This window comes from Lactuca serriola, chromosome 2 (genome assembly GCF_051521515.1).
Source record: "Lactuca serriola cultivar US96UC23 chromosome 2, Lser_US96UC23_V15, whole genome shotgun sequence".
Classification (NCBI taxonomy): domain Eukaryota; kingdom Viridiplantae; phylum Streptophyta; class Magnoliopsida; order Asterales; family Asteraceae; genus Lactuca; species Lactuca serriola.
Genome location: NC_136409.1, coordinates 155,925,385 through 155,946,845, shown reverse-complemented (window position 1 = coordinate 155,946,845; position 21,461 = coordinate 155,925,385). Strand labels below are relative to the sequence as shown.

The 21,461-nt window shown below is 34.6% G+C and overlaps 2 protein-coding genes across 2 annotated transcripts; both read left to right on the top strand.

Annotated features, from left to right (window-relative positions):
• The first annotated feature begins 8,567 nt into the window (after positions 1-8,567).
• LOC145089691 (uncharacterized) lies at positions 8,568-10,127 on the top strand. The gene is made up of 3 exons (XM_079028092.1): positions 8,568-9,022; positions 9,078-9,238; positions 9,325-10,127. The coding sequence occupies exons 1-3, from the start codon at positions 8,568-8,570 to the stop codon at positions 10,125-10,127; spliced, it is 1,419 nt and encodes a 472-aa protein (XP_078884218.1).
• A 221-nt stretch (positions 10,128-10,348) lies between these two features.
• On the top strand, positions 10,349-10,902 carry LOC145089690 (uncharacterized). Its single transcript, XM_079028091.1, has 2 exons — positions 10,349-10,554; positions 10,659-10,902. The coding sequence occupies exons 1-2, from the start codon at positions 10,349-10,351 to the stop codon at positions 10,900-10,902; spliced, it is 450 nt and encodes a 149-aa protein (XP_078884217.1).
• The last annotated feature ends 10,559 nt before the right edge of the window (positions 10,903-21,461 follow it).

Sequence of the window (21,461 nt, the reverse complement as noted above, 5' to 3'; positions counted from 1 at the left end):
TTAGCTTGAAATCTAGCACAACAACAAACCGAAAACATAATATCAGGTCTACTTGCAGTTAAGTACAATAAAGACCCTATCATGCTACGATACAGTGTCAGATCAACAGCAGGAGCATCTAACGAAGGAGTTAGTCTTGTTCCTACTGCCATAGGTACTCTGAGCTTTGTGCTATTGAGCATTCCAAACTTTTCAAGCAAGTTCTTCGTATATTTTTCTTGATTGATTAATATTCCTTCTCTGTTCTGTCTTATATTTAAACCAAGAAAATTATTAATTTTTCCCATCATGCTCATTTCAAACTGACTTTTCATTAAATTTTCAAATTCAATTGACAATGTTGGATCAGTTGAACCAAAGATAATATCATCAACATAAATTTGAACAAGCATTAGATGACACCCAACTTTCTTGCGAAATAATGTGGGGTCAACTGATCCTTGTTTAAATTTAGATTGTTTCAAGAAATTTGTAAGTGTTGCGTACCAGGGCCTTGGTGCTTGTTTTAACCCATATACAGCTTTGTCAAGGACATATACATGATCAGGAAACTCACTGTTTACAAACCCTGGTGGTTGTTCAACATACACTGTTTCTTCGAGTTTTCCATTTAAGAATGCACATTTAACATCCATTTGATAAACATCAAAATCTTTGTGAGCTGCATAGGCTAAAAATATGCGAACTGCTTCAAGTCTTGCAACAGGTGCAAATGTTTCTTCATAGTCAATACCTTCTTGTTGCGAATAACCTTTTACCACTAATCTTGCTTTATTTCGAATAATATTGCCATCTTTGGCGGTTTTGTTTTTAAAAATCCATTTTAAACCAACAATTGAAACATCAGAGGGTTTAGAAACTAATCTCCAAACCTTGTTTCGTTCAAATTCTGCCAATTCAGATTGCATAGCAACAACCCAATCTGAGTGTTCCATAGCATTCTTGACAGTTTTTGGTTCTATTTTCGAAATAAAAACATTAAACATGCAAAGTTCTTGGTTCGCATTCAGTACCTCATTTTTCGCACGAAGTTGAGCTCTAGTCAACACACCTTCTTGTAGATTTCCAATTACCTGTTCTTTTGGATGATTTCTTGTCCATTTCTCAAGTGGTGGATAATTTGGATCAAATTCTAATGGTGCATCTTCAAACATATCTTCATTTTCAGATCCTGCAACAGAAAAATTATCATTAACTTCATGAAATTCGTCATTATTATCAAGATTAATTGTCTCTGTTTCATCATGCTCCCCCTCAACATGATCTATATCTTGATATTCTTGTCGATTTTGTAAATGCTCCCCCTCAATTTGATGTTCTTGTTGATTTTGCGAAGGCTCCCCATCAATTGGATGTTCTTGTTCCTTGTGAATATCTGATGTGCTTTCACAAGTTATTGTTGATTCATCAGTATGTTTTGAAGATTCTGATGTATGATTATCAGGAGCATTACTTTCTGCATTAATGGCCCTGTCAGGAATCCCAAAAATCAAGTCATAATCAAAATCATTGATTTCAGAATTATCAATTGGATTATGTGAATCTACAAGTATTGATTTATTCTCAAATTTACTATCAATCTGTTTAAGATAGTAATCATCAAATGTTAAATTGAACGTTTCTTCAATTTTTCTTGTTCGTTTGTTTAGCACTCTGTATGCAACTGAATTTTGTGAATATCCTAAAAAGATGCCTTCATCAGCTTTAGCTTGAAACTTGGACAAATTATCTTTTAGATTCATGATAAAGCACCTGCAACCAAAAACATGAAAAAATTTTACATTAGGTTTCCGATTATTGATTATTTCATATGGAGTAACATTAAATCTTCGATGAATGAATGATCGATTTTGAGTAAAACATGTTGTGGACACAGCTTCTGCCCAAAGATATTGAGGTAGATTCGCATATGTCAACATTGTTCTGGCAGCTTCGCATAGAGATCGATTTCTTCTTTCAACTACACCATTTTGTTGTGGTGTATATGGTGATGAGAAATTATGCGAAATGCCTTTGCTTGTGAGAAAATTGTCAAGAGTTTGATTTTTAAACTCAGAACCATTATCACTTTTAATTTTTCGCACATTCTTCTTCAGACTAACTTCAATCTTTTTGATAAAATCAATCATCGTCTGAGCAACTTCAGATTTCAACCTGAGAAAAAACACCCACGTGAATCTAGAGAAATCATCTACAACAACTAAAATATACCGCTTTTTGTTTATTTTTGCAACAGTTGATGGTCCACATAGATCAATGTGAAGAAGTTCTAATGGCTCTACTATTTTTGAATCTATCACAATCGGATGACCCTTTCGATGTTGTTTTCCTTGTTCGCAAGCTGCACACAAAGTATCATTATCAAATTTCAGTACTGGCAATCCTCGAACTAAATCTTCAGTTACTAGTTTATTTATATTTCGAAAGTTCAAGTGTGACAATCTTCTATGCCAAAGCCAACAAAGATCGTTTGATGCTTTTGATAGTAAACACACAGCTGGTTTTCCCACAATCGGTTTGATGTCCAGTGTAAACGTATCACCATATCTTTTGGATTTGAGGAGTATTTCATTCGTCTTGACATTTGAAATGACACTACCTTCTTCATTGAATACAACTTGATTTCCAGTACCCACAACAAGTTGTGATACACTTATCAAATTATGTTGAAGTCCTTCAACATATGCCACTCTGTTGACTGTGAAGTTTCCATTTGTGACTTTCCCATATCCTTTCACTTGACACTTGTGATTATTTCCAAATTTGACAACTCCAGCATTTTCCAAGCTTCTGTAATCTCGCAAATTTTCTTTCCTTCCAGTCATGTGACGAGAGCAACCACTATCAATGTACCATTTCATGTCATATTGCTCGTCACATATCACCTGCATTTATTGAAAAAATTTAGGAACCCAAGACTTTTTGGGTCCATCATTAGTAGAATGAAACAAATTTTTGGAATTTAAGAACCATGTTTTCACTTTGTTTGTAACTGAATCAATAATATCAACATCATCAGTTCTAGATTTTGAAATATAATCATTCAATAACTTTGGATTTCCATTAATTGTAATCTTATCCTTCACAACATTCGCATTTTTGATAACTGCTTTCCATTTTTGAACTGGAATTTGCGAATTATTAGATGATGTACTCTCAGTTGAAGAATTATTTGTATACTTCTCAAATGCACTTTTGATACCAATTGTTGAGATTTGTTCTTCTGAAAATTTTCCATTTTGATATTTCTGTGCTTTTCCTTCAAACCAATGATTGAACGTTCTAACATCAGATTTTCCTTTTGTATATGAAACTTTGTTTGGTTTTGATATTGAAGGATTTGGAAAATTTGGTTGTTTTGGTGAAAATTTCTTTTTGATTTGAGTTGAGTTCTTCAAACTTGATGAAGTATTCGTGAATTTGCCAACATTGTGAAACTTTTGATTATTTGCAAATTTTTGCGAATTCTCAAATTTTCGTTTGTTGTCATATTTGCGAACATATGGAACCTTGTCAACAGAGTTGATTTGTTTATGAAAACTTGATGATGTTTTTGAATTTTGCTCTTTTTCATCTTTTGATTTTTCATTAGACACAACTTGCCAGAATATTGTTTTTCTTGCTTTTCTTTTTGAAACATTATTTTCTGTTGAAAAATTCCCAACCATCAATTTGAATTCATGAGAATTTAATTTTACTTCAACCTTTGATTTTTCATCTTTTTCAAAAACTTTGTTTGAGTTTTTACCTTTAACCACCCATTTTTGTGTTGATTTTTGTTTTTGAAACACATAAGGATTTTTGGTTAAATTGTTTTCTTCTGTGCTTTGATTTGCGAAAAAACCTTCAGTTGTGGACTTTCGATTATCTTTTTCAATCATTTTATTAAAATCAGGATGAACTTTCTCAGCATTTCCAGTAGTGACAAAAATTTGATTTGGGAAAATTTTGTTATCAGTACATACAAAATTTGGATATACCACAGTGTTGGTTTCCAAATAATGTGCCCCTTTATCATTTAAAATTTTATCAAATTCTTTTGTATCTTCAAACACTTGATCAACAACAATCCTTTGAGGTGTTTCAGTTGAAACTTTCTTTTCTTGTTTATTTACATCTGTGTCATCAGATTTCCAGCTTTCAACTTCCACATTATCAAACATACAATGTTGCGAAGTTGAAGGTTTATTAATTTCATCCTCTACTATTGAATCAACTATTATTTCTTTACCTTTGATCTTAGATGTGATATTAATGATTGACAATTGAGAACAATCAATCTCTTCTTCCTCTTCTATCTCACTGATTTCACTCACATTATCAAAATTTTCATCAATATCAGCATAATTCAATTGAGAAACAAGCTTTGAATTTTCAGTTTTCTTTATGATTTTCACTTGTTCACTCTTTGTCAAACTTTCATTAACAATGTTAACCAATTCATCAGCATTCAGAAATTCATCAATTTTGACAATACCATATGCATATCTATCATCAGGTATTTTGTCAAATTGAGCAATTGTGCTTTCGCAATCATAAGAAACAACATCAACTTTTTCACGTTCATACTCAAGAAAAGGTAAAAGTTTTCTATGTTGTTCTTTGCTAATTTCAGAAGAGTGATGTAAAGTTGTTAATTTTGCATACAAGCATTTTGCAGAATTACAATAGATGTTTCTCTGTGCTAGTAATAACCTAACATCATTAGTAAGATTATTCCTATCACAGTCTATATTTTTGACTTGCAATTCTAATTTTTCAACTCTGCTCTTCTTTATTTCTAACTCTCTTCGTGTCTCACTAAGTTGCACATTTAATTTCTTAGCTTCATTACTAGCAGACACAATAACAGAATCAAAATAAGCCACAGTATCATCAAAGGAAACAATTTCAGCATCATAAGCAGATAAAGGAATATTAAAAGATTCAAGAATTGTACGTACCTTGGTTGTCATGGGTGATTTGTCAGTGGATTTTGACACAAAGCATTTCCCTGAAATGTTCCCTTCGCATTCCTCAAAACTTGCGAACATTGCTCCATGTGTGGGATGCCTCATTTCTTCATCATCAGATCCTGAAGACCAGATCTGATAAGTTCCACTCTCTTCTTCAGTAGTTTCTCCTTTCGCAACCAATGACACTCCTTTGGTCTTTGCACGTAACTCTTCAATCTTCTCAGAATAGTATGCTTCATCTTTGACTTTTTCTTTCTTCTCTTCTCTCTTTCGCAACATGCAGTCAGCTGCGAAGTGGTTCGCACCATTGCAAAAATGACAATAGATTCCTGAATCACCTTTCAATTTTTTCTCTTCATTCGCATTTTTCGGTTTTTCCTCAACTTTCTCCATCTTCTTCCTCTCATCCCCTCCAGTCCTTGTGGTAACATTCTTCACATCATTCATCTTCCCTTTTGGATTAAAAGGCTTTTTGAAAAACTTTTTAACTCTGTTGTTTGAATAGAATGTCACAGCTTCATCATCGGAATTCATCAAAAATCCTTCATCATCTGATCCATCTTTTTCATCATTTTCAGATACCTTTGAAACTAGAGCCAAAGGACCACCAATAACAAGTTTTGATTCTTCATACATTTCTGAGACCTCAGATTCATGTGTTTTCAGTTGATTGTAGAGATCATTCAATTTGGTTGAATCAAAACTTTGTTGATTCTTAATCATCATGCTTACACTTCGCCACTCCTTGCGAAGTCCCATTATGAAAGTTAAATTGAATTTCATGATAGATCTAGTGATACCGTACCTATTGCAACGAAACACAAGCTCATTCAGACGATCATAATAACTTTCGAGAGTTTCTGCATCCTTCTGTCTGAATTCCTTCAGTTCAATCAGACATTGCTTCACAGAATTGATCTTCGTCTTTTCGCTACCTTGATACTTCTCTTTTAGAGTATTCCAGATGTCTTTTGTTGTTTTACAACTACGAATGTAATTGTAAACCACAGGAGGAAGAGCACCTCTTAGTTCCCTCATGCATCTCTTTTCGTTATCCTTCAGACGTTTTCGTTGATCTTCAACATCAGGAGATCCAGTGGATAAACCAATTTGTTGAACATTTGCAGGAGCTTGAACTGTTCCATCGATACAATTCCAAAGTTCTTCATCAATTCCATTTAAGTAATCTTCCATTCTATCAGCCCACTGATCATAGTATTCTGGAATCAACATCGGGATTTTGGTTGAAGAACCAAGCAAATGAGAGAAAGAAGTCATCGTGTTCATGTTGAAGTTCGCCATTGATGAACAAACAAAAATTTCAGAAAACTTGAGAATTTGATGAATTTCAGAAATTAATCAAGTGAATTGATCAAAAATCGCTAATCGAATACTCGACTTAACAATTCAAATGCAGAATCAATTCAAATCTGAAGATCAAAAGTGATTTTCAAAACCAAAATTACGCGGAAAATTTTGAGTAAAATTTGTAACTCAAAAAGCAATTGATTCTTATACGAAAATCAGATCTAAGCAGTTTGAATCCTGCTCTGATACCAATTGTTGAGAATTGTTATTGAGAATTAAGATGTAAAACAAGAGATTTGAATGATGAAATATAATGAACACACGAAGTAAATATTAATCAGATCTCATTTTATTAAGACTGATTACAGAATAGGCTGAAGATAGTTTTTGTGTTTCGATATTTTACTCTACTTCAAGCCTAAGTCCCTATTTATAGGGAACTTACAAAAAGTATACTAAGTCTAATACACTGAAACTTCGCATGCTACACTTCGCATTTAAAATTGACTTAGTAAAATACATACAAAATGCGAATCATTACAAGACACTATTCGACTTTTACAACTTAACACCTACAGAGTGATAAAAAAACATTAACAGTAACGACATAAAATTAAAATAAAATAAAATAATATTAACGCTTCAATTCACAAATAAGAAAAATTAAAAGAAAAAATAATTTCCACATGGTTTATCAAATTTAAGTTTATTACTTGATTCAAAATAAATAAAAGTATAACAAAAAGCCATAAACTACTAAAACTATAAAATAAAAATAGAAATCAGAATGTCAAAAAGATAAAAAAATAAAATAAAATAAAAAAAAAAAAAAAAGTTATCAAATTGTTGAAATTATGTATATATATATATATATATATATATATATATATATATATATATATATATAATTTATATTTATAATTTATATATTTAAAAAATGCAAAATTTATATAATATATATATATATATATATATATATATATATATATATATATATATATAATTTCATATTTAGAAAATTACACGAATGGTCCTTGAGGTTTGTAGTGTATTGCAATATTAGTACAAGGGAAAAATAGTCTTTTTCCTTAAAATCTAACGGCAGAAAAGTTAGATTTAACGGCAGGAGGACCTTTCATGTAATTTTAAAAACCACAGGGACCAGTCGCGTGACTTTTTGCTAGGAATCCTCAAAGTGCGATATTCTGTAAACCACAGGGACCAATTGTGAAATTTTGTCTAATTTTTAATTGACTTGGTTCTAACCAATTTATTATTGAGGTTTGCATTGATTTTATATTTTTTATCGTATATTCGTATGTATTTTATAAATTAGGTTGTTAATTATTGCTATGAAATAGTTATATGAATAATTGTATTATGTGTTATTGTATTACATATAAGTTTGCTTTGTATACAGATATAAGATTATGTTTGTAATTGAATTTTTTTGTGATTTGTGATTTCGTTGAACAATGGGAACAAAACAAAAAAGATTTGATTCATTTTCAAGCGTAATGTTTTACCAAGAGGCGATGAGAAAAACACTTCATCATCATCATTACCGGTTGGGAAACCTCAATCACCTCCAGAAGATGATGACCCTCTACCATGTTCAATAGCTAAGAGCACTGCACCATCTTCAACGGTTGAGAATTCTACCTTTTGTTCTATTGAACATTAACCTAGCCTACGTCTACCTATATGGAAATATGCAGCCAATATGAAGGATGAAATCAAACGAGCATACTTAAGATCGGGGCCACATCAATATGTGTTGCCTAAATATCCTCCATTTGGGTCAAAAGGTCATCCACGACGTTTTCAGTCTAAATGGTATTCCGAATTTCCTTGGCTTGAGTATTCTAAAACTAAAGATAGAGCATATTGTTTTTATTGCTATATTTTTCTTGAAGAATCAAATACCCATAATGGTCATGATTCATTTACAACCAATGGTTTTGAAAAATTGGAACAAAGTTAAAGGGAAACATTTTTCATTTTTTAAACACATTGGAGATATACCAAACTCTCAACATTATAATGTTGTGCGGTTTTATGATACTTTGATGAATCAATCAGTACATATTGATAAAGTTATGCAAAAACAGTCTGCTGATTAATTTGAAAAGAATAGGATAAGGGTGAAAACATTAATAGATGTTGTTTGTTTTCTTTCATTTCAGGGGATTTCTTTTAGAGGGCATGATGAGAAAATTGATTCAAAAAATCGTGGCAACTTCATTAAGTTAATCAAGCACACAACTTCTTACAATGAAGAGGTTGCAGGTGTCGTTTTAGAAAATGCACCCCGACAATGCAAAATACACTTCACATGAGGTTCAAAAGGAAATTTTGCATGTTTTTGCTGAGAAAGTACAAAAAAAGATAGTTGAAGATATTTGTGATTCTAAATACTGCATAATCATGGATGAGGCAAGTGATGAAAGTAATAAAGAACAAATGGCCATTATTCTTAGATATGTTGACAAGAAAGGTTACATACAAGAACGGTTTTTTGATCTTTTCCTGTCAAAGATACATCATCTTCCACTTTGTATTCTTCTATATGTGAAATTCTTACTTCTTACGAGCTTATTGTTGAGAATCTTCGTGGACAGGGGTATGATGGAGCTAGCAATATGCGTGGTGAATGGAAGGGATTACATGCATTATTCCTTAAGGATTATCCATGTGCTTATTATATACATTGTATGGCTCATCGGTTACAACTTGTGTTGGTTGCAGCAGCTAAAGAAGTAAGCTCTATACATGAATTTTCCAAAATTTATCTTTCATTGTGAATGTCATAAGTGCTTCTTGTAAACGCCAAGATGTGCTACAAGCTGCTCAAGCTGCTGAAATTGCAGAATTGTTAGAATCTGGTGAAATTAATATGGGTAAAGGGGCTAATCAAATTGGTACTTTAAAGTGTGTCGGAGACACTCGTTGGAGCTCACATTTTACTTCTATTAGTAAGTAGTCTTCTTCGGATGTATAATCCAACTTGTACGGTTTTGGAAAACATAAAAAAAAAGTGCTTCTAATTATAAAACAAAAGGTGATGCTAGTATCGCGTTAAAAAGAATGGCATCTTTTGAATTTGTTTTCATTTTACATGTGATGAAACAAATTTTGGGAATTACTAATACTCTTTGTCAAGCTTTACAACAAAAATCTCAAGACATCATGAGTGCAATTACAATGGTCTCCCGCACAAAGAAACTGACTGAAACCCTTACAGATAATGAATGGGCAACTTTTCTTGATGATGTCGTTGAGTTTTGTAAGAAGCATGATATTGATATTCCTGAATTCAAAGATCCTTATTTTGAAGGGAGAAGCAACAGGAAGGGAGGTCATACTACTATTGAGCATCACTATCATTTTGATATATTTAATGAAACTATTGATTTTCAGTTACAGGAAATTGATACAAGGTTCAATGAAAGAGTTGTAGAGCTTTTAGAACTTAGTCTTGCTTTGAATCCAAAGGAGGGATATAAACGCTTCAATTCTGATTCTATTTGCAAACTTGCAAAAAAATATTATTATCTTGATTTCAGAGAACAGGAAATATATGTTCTAAAATTTCAGTTGAATCACTTTGAAGCTTATGTGAAGGACCATCCATTTTTCGGAAAGTTGTTATCTATTGTTGAAGTATGTCAAGGCTTGGTAGAGACAGGGAAAGTAAGTCATTACTATCTTGTTGACAAATTGATTCAGATTGTGTTGACCCTTGCGGTGTCTACTGCGACTACTGAGCGTGCATTTTTCACCATGAAAATTGTAAAGAATAATAGACTATGTAACAAGATGGATGGTGATTTTATTGCTGATAGTCTAGTTCTTTACATCTAGAAATATATCGCTAAGAATTTTAGTTTAGACTCTATTTTAGATGATTTTAATGATGTAAGAGAGCGTAGTGTGCAACTAAAATGAACAATTTACTTTAAAAATGCATACATTGTTACATTTTATTATCGTTTGAAGTATTTTGCTACTTGTTTATATTTTGTAAATTATTTGGCATGCCCAAAAACAAAATATTGGCTACGCCACTGGAGTCACCCGACACCATGGACGACTATATGAGAATGTATGAAAGAAATGCAAGGGAGAGTTTGTATACATTGTCAAGAGGTGTTGTTGAAACATTTAGAGACGTATATTTGCAGAAACCTTTGTTGCATAATTTGCAAGAATTGTATGTGGCGCATGAAGAACGCCATGGGTTTCTCGGAATGATTGGAAGCATTGATACTGAAAATGGAAAAATTGTCCAGTAGCATGGAAAGGGCAATATGAAAGTGGTCATCACAGATCGTCTTCGTTGGTTTTAGAGGTTGTTGCTTCTCAATATTTATGAATTTGGCATGCATTTTTTAGGGTTGCGGGTTCCAACAACGACATCAACTTTCTTGATCAATTGCCAATTTTTGACAATCTTTTGAATGGAAAGGCCCTGGATGCTCCTTTCACAGTGAATGGAAACGAATACAAATATGGGTATTACCTTACAGATGGAAATAAACACAGACAACTTCGACACCTGGTTGAAGAAAGAGAAAAAAAATCAAGAGAAGACAAGAAGGAGCACGTAAGGTTGTGGAACGTGCTTATGGAGTGCTAAAGGCGAAGTGGCACATAGTTGAACATGTGGCACGACTATTGGACGTAGAAACTCTACGATATATCATGTATGCATGTATCATAATGCATAACATGGTAGTAGAAGATAAAGGGCGAAATATTGCACATTATATCCTAACGGAGCCCAAACATGTTCAATTTCAACCAGGAACAACAGAATATTTGCATAGAGTCATTGACATTCAAGACGCAAATAAACACAGACAACTTCGAGAGGACTTAGCAGATTATATCTTCCACAGTAACGATAACGAATAGCGTTGTTTAGGAAAAATATAATATTTTTTTATTGTAATGTTTTTTTTTCAATTTGGATGTTATGTGTAATTTAAATGTTATGTTATTTTTTTTTTAACATTATGTTTTTTTTATATATTATGTTTTATTTAAAATATATTTGTTTTAACTAAAAAAAGAAACTCAAAAAAATTATGAAATGAAAAAACTTTGGTGTTATAACATGCTCTTATCATGGTGATCATTTCCTCACTTGGTATTATAACACCATTGCTTATGTGGCATGTGAGTGACACCAATTTGGTGTAATGACTAGTTGCCTACACCAAATTCTCTAAAAGAACTTTTTGTAAAAGGTCTTTTCCCAAAAGTAATGGTTTAAAATATGTTTGGATGGACAAAAGACAAAAGTTGCTTTTAGGAGGTTAAAAAGTCACAAAGTCATGATTCCGTGACTTTTAGAATCCAACTTTTTTCCCTTGACCAAAAGTTGTTTTAAAAAAAAAAACTTTTCAACTTTTCAAATATCTTTTGAACTTTTTTGACTTTTTGGAAAAGTGAAAATTCCAAAAGTCGTTTTTAAAATAATCTCAAACACCCTCTAAATGCAAATTCGAAAACAGATATCTAGATTTTAAGAATGAACTAATACTTAAGTAATCTCGCGCATTACAGCGTTGAAGTCTTTTGCAAATCGTATATAGAATGTCATTTTCAAATGTCAATGGTTCACATATAGAACGGTAACAATATCATATCAATTGGACCATAATCACATATAGAACGGTAACGATATCATATCAATTGGACCATAAAAGTATCAAAATAAAGTTTCGATACAAATAATTATGCATGGAGGAGGCGAAGAAAATAAGGTTTGAGAGTATATCTTTGTTAGTGCAACACCACAAATGACAATTAGTTGATAAATTATATAAAAAAGTAATATTAATAAAAAAGGAAAACTATAAGTGTTTTGGTTTGATTTCACGTTAAAATTGTTTGATAAAATTTTATGTTGAGCAAGCAGTCAAAGAAAAACAATACAAAATGACAAAGAGAAATAACATGGTTTAGTCGGTACGACCTATGTCCGAATGTAGGAACCAGATAACTATTTCTATTAATCGACTATAATTGAAAGTGATACATTAGGAACACTAGCTATGAATATTTATAACTATAAAACCCTAGCAACTAAAAGGTTGTGCCTATATACAATTAAGTCTAGAATAACAAACAGGTACACAGCCAACAACCCCCAGCCTAGTCAAAACATTTATCCCTTCAAAATCTTTATTCAGATTACTTCAGTTTGTTGTGAGTCGGTTTATTTATTTGAATCATTAAATTCCAAGTCAGACTAAACAGTCTCCACCATGACTTGATTTATCTTCGAATATCAAGGATTCCTAAAAGTCATCTCTTTCTTGTGAGTTTGCCCCGAAGGGACTTGACACCAATGAACATTCACCAAGTCCAAGCAATGCTTGAACTTTTCTATTGGTAACGCCTTTTTCAACATATTTTTGGGGTTTTCTTTAGTAATTATCTTCTCAATAGAGAACCTACGTCCTTGAAGAACATCACAAATGTAATTCAATCTAACATCAATATGTTTAGTCTTCTTATGATGTATAGATTCTTTTCCAAGCTTAAAGCATTGTCACTGTCATAATACAAAGTAGGTTTCTCCACCTTCAATCCAAGACTCTAAATGATACCATGTAGCCATATACACTCTTTTATCCCTTCGGTCATTAATATGTACTCTGCTTTGGTTATGGATAAGGAAATTGTCGGTTGTAATGTTGCCTTCCATCTAATAGCACATTTGGATAGGGTGAAAATGTAGCAGGTAAATGATCGTTTCTTACCAATTCTCCACCATGATCGTCTGCATATCCAACCAAACTATCATGAGATTTTCTAGCATCATAAACTAGACAAATATTAGACGTTCATTTCAACGATCATATAATCCACTTGATTACTTATCAAATTACTCATAAACATGCTTACCACTCTAAATGCATGAGCCATATTAGGTTTAGTACATACCATATCACAAATGAGACTTCCAATGTCACTATATTATAAAACTTTGCTCATGTAACACCTCTCCTCATTTGTAGTTGGTATAGTGTTACGACCAAGTTCAAAGTCTGCTGCTAAAGGTTTGCATACCGGTTTGGACATATCTATATAGAAATATTGTGATATTTTATCAATATATTTCCTTTTAGAAACATTCAACAAATCCTCTTCTCTATCCCTTAAAATCTTCATGTCCATTATCTTCTTCGTTACACCAAATCCTTCTTCTTGAACTCACTTTTCAATAAAGTTTTCAATTCTTTACTTTCAACCATTTTCTTAGCGGAAATTAACATGTCATCCACATATAGCAACTTGTGTGTGTGTGCATGTGTCGGTGTGTGTGTGTGTATATATATATATATATATATATATATATATATATATATATATGAACCATCAAACATTTCCTTTAAGTACACACAATTATCAAATTGGTTTTAAACATAGTCATGAAAAATTATAAACGAATCAAACTTTTTGTACCATTGTATTGGAGACTGTTTCAAACCGTAGAGATATTTCTTTAACAAAAATACACGATCTTTCTTGTCGTAAAGGAACCCATCTAGCTGAGACATATACCTCTTCTCTTCTAAATTACCATGTAAGAATTCAGTTTTACATCAAGCTGCTCAAGCTCCAAATTAAACGAACTCATTATGGCTAATAGAACTCGAATTGTTTTGTGCTTCATAACAGATAATAAAACTTCATTATAGTTTATCCATTACTATTGTTAGAACTCCTTTGCCATCGGCCTTGCCTTAAATCTCATAGATTCGACTTCGGGGATTCCTAATTTCCTTTTAAAGACCCATATGCACCCTACTAGTTTCGTTCCCTTTGGTAACGGTACTAGATCGCATGTTTCATTATTTCCTAGAGATATCATTTATTCATTCATTTCCATTAAGAAATATGTTGCTTTTTTAGTCATAATATCCTATTTATATGATATTGACTCATCTAAATCATTATTCTCTACAACTACCAATGCATATACAATTAAAACAATGGTACAAGTATTGATACCTCTTGTATATTTTGAGGGTTCTAATTGTTCTTCTTTTTCTTCCTTTATGCTATAAATTTTGACTCTTTTCTTCAATCTCATCATCACCATCCTTAGGCTCTCCCTTTGTAGTTTCTTCTTAAGACCCATCTATCCTAAAATGTTCTTCATTGAGTGTTTCTTCTTAATACCCATCCGTTCTTCAAACATAATCTATTGTGGTATGTTACATACATCATGGTGTCACACTATACCTTCCTTTTGTAGAAGTTATCAAATGGTGGATTGTAGAGTTCTAACATATTATCCATTTTGGGTGTTTTTGATTGTTTTCATGTCCGTTTTTCAACCATTGTCTTATACTCTTTAAACCAACCAAACACCATGTATTTGGTTTTCAAAAAATACAATCAAACCTTTCTTGAGTAGTCATCAATGAAATCATGAAATATGAGCATCCACCATGTGATTTCACTGGAGAATGACCTTATAAATCAGAGTGAATGTACTCAAGGATTTATGCGGTTGTAGGGCTAGACGTTTAAGAGATTTTAGTTATAATTATTCTTTTTATTGAATAATCAAAATCATCGAATAGGATAATTATTCATTATACGCATTACAGACTATATCAATATGCATTAATATATATATACATTATGTGAACAAATATTATAAGTATGTTATTATAAGTATATAATATTTGTAGAAAATCTTATTATAAAATTTATCATTGAAGCGATAAAATAAAGTGTAAAAATAAAAGATTATTTAGGAACACCCAAATCTGATTACGTATAAAGAAGTTATGAATTTTAGAAGTTTCGCATTCAGCCTTATACGACAAAGTTTGTCATAAAAGATGAATAAAAGATGGATTGCTTATTAGCATAAGTGATCTAAATGAAAGTTTTAGTAATCAAAAATATGATAGTATGCATATAAAGAACACCTAAATCTGAGTTCATATGAAGATGTTGTGATTTTTAGAAGTTTCGGTGCGACAAATTACAATAGTGTGCGACTCAGAAATCGAAATGAAAAAAGGTTGATTGTTAGCCAAAAAAAATCTAAGTGAAAGTCAGATTTCTCATAAATACGAAATCGTTGATATAGAGAACATCTACAACAGAGTTCGTATGAAAAAAGTTATGAATTTTGCAAGGTTTTTTATAGTCTAATATTCATAGACTGTAAAATTACATAATATAAAACTTAAAATAGAATGAGAATTAACCAAATCGTCCTTACGAAAGTAGGGATATAAAGAACGTCGAAAACGGATCTTGTATGTGAAAGATATGATTTTTTGAAGATTTGAGAGTATACCCTGCACAAGTGAAACGGACCAGCAGAATCTCGCCATGTGTCACACTAGGAACAAAGCCTTTCCACCTTCTCTGAGGCACGGCGTGCTCTTGACACAGGTATGGCACGCATTTGCTTACGGCAAGCTATAAATATAGCTTCAATCTTCATTCTTTCTTCACTCCAAAATCTCTCAACCTCTCTCTAAATCTATGAGTTTCTCAAGTTTCTTTTGGGGTTCCATGGTATTTGTAGTGAGGCTCTAAAGCATCAGAGGGCCCAGCAAAAAGAAGTTTTCAAAGTCAAAGTTCTGCCCACGAACTTTTCAAGCTTTTTTCGTAAAACTATGTAAGTTAAGTTGCACTTACTATGTTTTAAGTGTAATTATATTTATATTCATAGTCATTATAATGAATCTATATATAAGATTTATCAGTGATTCCATTCATAATATTGATTGATCTACTTATGGGAGTGATGTCTAGGCTAGATCTAGTGAGGTGTTTAAAGTGGATTTTCCAAATAGTATACTTTGTATAGCAAACGAATCCTACCTCTGATATGATCTCACATGGTTATTCATTATCATCTAGAGCTTGACGTATTCATACGGATTATTGAGGAATCTAGGGAATTGTTAATATGACCTTATAAATACGAATGAATTCTGAGACGTAGTAATACTTGTATTTAGGTTGTTTAAAAGGGATAAGCTGAAGTATTAGTCGAGGAGATGGCCTAACCGTGGATCTTCCATCTCAATCAAGTAAGCGCATAGTTATTTTCATGAACATAATTTTAATACAAGTATTTATTAAAAGTATTAAATATATGTGGAAAGTTTATATGTGAATTACATGCTTATTATCTAGAATATGTGTTAAATGTATATTTGATGACATACATTGTGCGAACCAGATATGGTTATATATGTGTTAAGGTGTATATATGATATTATTACCTAATAATATAGAAGTATTATTATTGAAAATATTAATGTATAATTGTATATTAAATACCTAATACTTTGTGTTAAATATATTCACCAAATTAGGATAGTGTTTTCTAAACATAGTTGGTATTGGCAGTTGATTACAGGGATCATAGTCTACTCTAGTTTCTAAATTGAGACATATAAAGGATGTTTAGATCCAAATAAGTGTGATAATAGTATAGTTGCATAATATAGTTTATAAACAAGAAAACGGTTTTGGAAGTTGATTTCAAGCATTAAAGTCTTGTCTAGTGATGAGATAATACTATAAAGGATGCTTAGTTCAAGTTAAGTTGAAAAAGTGTTAGTTATGTCCTGTATTGTAAAGATATTACATAGGTAGCAAACTTTGTTGATTACAAAGATTGTAATCTTGTATAGTTATACACTAAGACCTAAAGGGGATGCTTAGGTCAATTAAGTTTGGATATTGGGTAGCATTAGATTAAGGGTATGTGTGAGATTGGAATGGAGAATAGAAATCTATTCACCGATTATTTTGCGGGGTACACGAGTGTATAGGAGTACTATATTAGTATTCGCCCACCTTTTATTTTAGACATCCAGATAAGGTGCGTCTGTATCAGACCATTACTAGGTATGTCTGCATCATCTAGCAAAGTATAAATGGTCACCCCTAACTAAACCCAATCATGTGGTGATAATGAATTATACTAATGTAACGACCCAAATTTTACCAAGAAATTTTTTCATTTTAATTAATAAAACACATTTGCATAAACCATGAAATCCCAACATAATTGTTTTCAAATCAACATTCATTACAACTTTATTTAAATCATCAGAGTGTCCCCAAAATATATCAAAGAGAGAGAGAGAGAGTGTGTGTGTGTGTGTTGTCCATGCCCTTGGGCTTAGATGTACCTGAAACAAATCAACAACCTGTAAGCGAATGCTTAGTGAGTTCCCCAGAGCATACCACACACAATACACATATACATATCCTGTTAGCTAATTAAAGCTACACACATATCACATGAGCCATGCATACAACGGATAAGGAGTTGTGGAATCGTCCCCAGGGTCTTACTCCAGGATGCCATGGGCTCCCCACATGGTCTTACACCTAAGTGTCATGGGCTCTCCCATGGTATTTGATAGGAAAGACATGGGCTCTCCTCATGGTCTTACATCCGCGTGTCATGGGCTCTCCCATGGTCTTCCATACACACATACCACACATACTGCTAACATACTTCCTATCTCATACCAACTATCATGCAAAATAATACAATTTTAGCTAGGACACTACATATCAAGAAATGGGACGGCCTTGGTGCCTTAGACCCATTGGTATGGTGAGGAGACTCACTTCTTTCTGTTGAATACAAAAGTTGCTCTCCTAATGGTCCGTAACCTCCCGTGTTGAATAATAATATTAGATAATGTTAGGAATTTAATTAACCAAGGGAAACCCAAACTCCCAACCCTTCCATAAGGCCCAAATATCCCTCCCTCACTAATGGGCCCAATATCCAAGTATGAAATCCTTAATGGGCCTCTTGGCCCAATAAAGCCCAATCAATATATCCATGGCCCATAACAGATGATATGACTCATAATTCCCATAATACACCATGCCCAATAAACAAATGAGTCCCAAATAGCTCAAAGGCCCAAAAAAGATTCGACACATCTGCAATGCGTAGGCTCAGCGTACCATCCTAGTACGCACAGCGTACTGGGATTATGGGACTACACGCGGCGTACACTGGGTTACGCCCAGCGTACAACCGGTTTAAGCACTTTCTCCATTAAGTGCTTAATACTTGTTTACTTTACGTCCAAAAGCCAGATCCAAGTTTGTTAAGATGTCCTAAGGCATAAAGTTGGCAACTTTAGGCCTTTGAATGCCTCATATACACCCAACACCACCATTAAGACATTTCCAAGGTCTTTAACCCTTGCATGAGGCCAAAATTCCCATCAAGACTCCATTTTTATAATACTAAAGGACCAAGGGACCTCAGATCTGTCATTCCCACCTTCTGGAGTTGCTTAACTCACAAATGGAGGTCCAAAATCAACCAAAAGGGACAAGGTAGAAAACCCTAGCTAAATCTGGAGGTTTAAGATGAAAGATCCAAGCTTTTTACCTCCAGAAGCTTTTCAAGATGACTATGATGCAGGATTGTGAAGCACCAACTCGTTCCAAGCTTGTTTAATCACCTCTTCTTCTTGGAATGAACACTAAAAGGGCCACAAATGCACTTTTTAAAGCTCAAAATGGACTCACAGGTTTCTTTGGAGTGTAAGGACGTTCTAAGGCTATGGAGGCTCTCTAGGGTTAAGTCCAAGGGACTTAAGGTTGCTTAAATAGGCCTCATGTCCGAAAATTAGGGTTTTGGACCCCTGGTATGTACGCCCAACGTACTTCTAGCTCCTCCGCGACCAGCCATGCATAGTACGCTAAGCGTACACTTAAGTACGCCCAACGTACTTAAAGGACCAATTTTGCTAAAATGTAAATTCTTGAGGGTTTCAAGCCATACCAGATTTAGGGTGTTACAACTCTCCCCCACTTAAAATAGACTTCATCCTCGAAGTCCGTAGCTGTAAACAATTCAGGGTAATGCTCCCGCATCCATTCGGAGCCCTTCCAGTGCTGCCATTATACATTTACCAACTTCACTTCTTTGTTCCGAAGACCCTTCATCTTCCTATCTAAGATAGCGACCGGCTTCTCGACATAATTCAGGGTCCCATCCACCTGAATGTCATCCAAGGAAACAACTGCGGACTCGTCAGCAACACACTTCTGAAGCTGAGACACATGGAAGGTATTGTGAATCAAACTAAGCTCCTCAGGGAGCTCTAAGCGATATGCCACCCTGCCCACCCGGGCCGTGATCCTGAACGGGCCTATGAACCAAGGCCCCAACTTGCCCCTCTTCCAAAACCTGATAATCCCTTTCCAGGGCAACACCTTTAGCAGTACAAAATCCCCCACCTGAAACTCGAGATTCGAACATCGTCGGTCAGTATAACTTTTCTGACGGCTCTACGTGACTTGCAATCGGTCCCTACTAAATCAATTTGGTAGTCTTGAGCACTACCTCAGTGCTCCTTATGACCCGATGCCCAACCTCGTCCCAACACACTGGGGTCCTTCACCTCCGACCATATAACATCTCGAATGGGGCTCGGCCAATACTAACATGATAACTATTGTTGTACGAGAACTCTGCCGGTAGGAGGTATGCATCCCAAATCCCTCCAAAATCCAGTATGCATGCTCGAAGCATGTCCACCAGTGTCTGGATCATCCTCTCACTCCGGCCGTCAGTCTGAGGGTGATACGCCGTACTTAAATGTATTTGAGTGCCCAGATCCTTATGGAACTTCCTCCAAAACCTAGAAGTAAACCGGACATCTTTGTCGGGGACTATAGACATGGGCCCCCGTGTCTAGCCACCACTTCTCGGACATAAATGTCTGCCAACTTCTTCGCAGATATACTCTCGAAAATTGGAATAAAGTGGGCACTCTTCGTTAATCTGTCTACGATCACCCATATAGCATCTACACCCCTTGGCGTCCTAGGCAACTTCGTGATGAAGTCCATAGAGATCTCTTCCCACTTCCACATGGGAATGGGTAGTGGCTGAACCTTTCCATGAGGCCGCTGATGCTCGGCCTTGACCTTCCTGCAGGTTAGGCACCGCTCCAAGAACCAGGCGATCTCCCGCTTCATGCAGGACCACCAGTAACTCAGCCTCAAGTCCCTATACATTTTCGTAGCTCCTGGATGTATAGAGAACTTGGACTTGTGCTCCTCCTCTAATAGCCTCTGTCTTACTCCCCTTGACACCGGTACCCATACTCGACCACACTTCTTCACCCCCTCGACCTGAGCCTCTTTGATCATGTCTAACAAAGGAGAAGTCACCTTCATCCTCATATAAATGTCCCTAATCAGGGACCCTGCCATCTTGCGGCTTAATGCATCGGCCACTACGTTGGCTTTCCATGGGTGGTATAGAATCTCGCATTCATAATCCTTCATCACATCCAGCCACCTCCTTTGTCGCATGTTGAGGTTCTGCTGATCCATCAAATACTTCAAACTCTTGTGATCGGTATAGATAGTGGACCGCACTCCATATAAATAGTTCCTCTAAATCTTGAGATCAAACACCACTGCCCCCAATTCCAGGTCATGAGTGGGGTAATTCGCCTCATAAGGCTTCAAATGCCTCGAGTCGTAAGCTATCACATGCCCCCTCTGCATCAGTATCACACCTAACCCTGAGATCTACACGTCGTAGAACACCACCAAATCATCTAACCCCTCAGGTAGTACTAGAATCGGAGCCTCGCATAACCTTCGCCTCAGCGTATCAAAATCCATCTTGTTGATCCGCACATCACATTTTTCTTGGTCAAGCGGGTCAATGGCACAACAATCTTAGAGAAATGTTGGATAAATCTATAATAGTATCCCGCTAAACCCAAGAAGCTACGAATCTTTGATGCGTTCATCGGTACTTCCCACCGCATCACAACCTCAACCTTGGCTGGATCAACCGAAATACCCTCCTGATTGATGACATGCCCCAGAAATTGTACTTCCCGCATCCAGAAATCACACTTGCAGAACTTTGCATAAAGTTTCTCTTCCCTCAGGGTCTCTAATACCTCCCTCAAATGTTGTTTATGCTACTCCCTGGTCTTAGAATAGACCAGGATATCATCAATAAAAATGATCATCGACCAATCCAGCATCGGTCTGCACACCCTGTTCAAAAGATCCATGAACACTGCTAGGGCATTGGTGAGCCCAAACGACATCACCACAAACTCATAATTCCCATACCGAGTCCTGAAATCCGTCTTCGGTATTTCCTCATCCCGAATCCTCATCTGA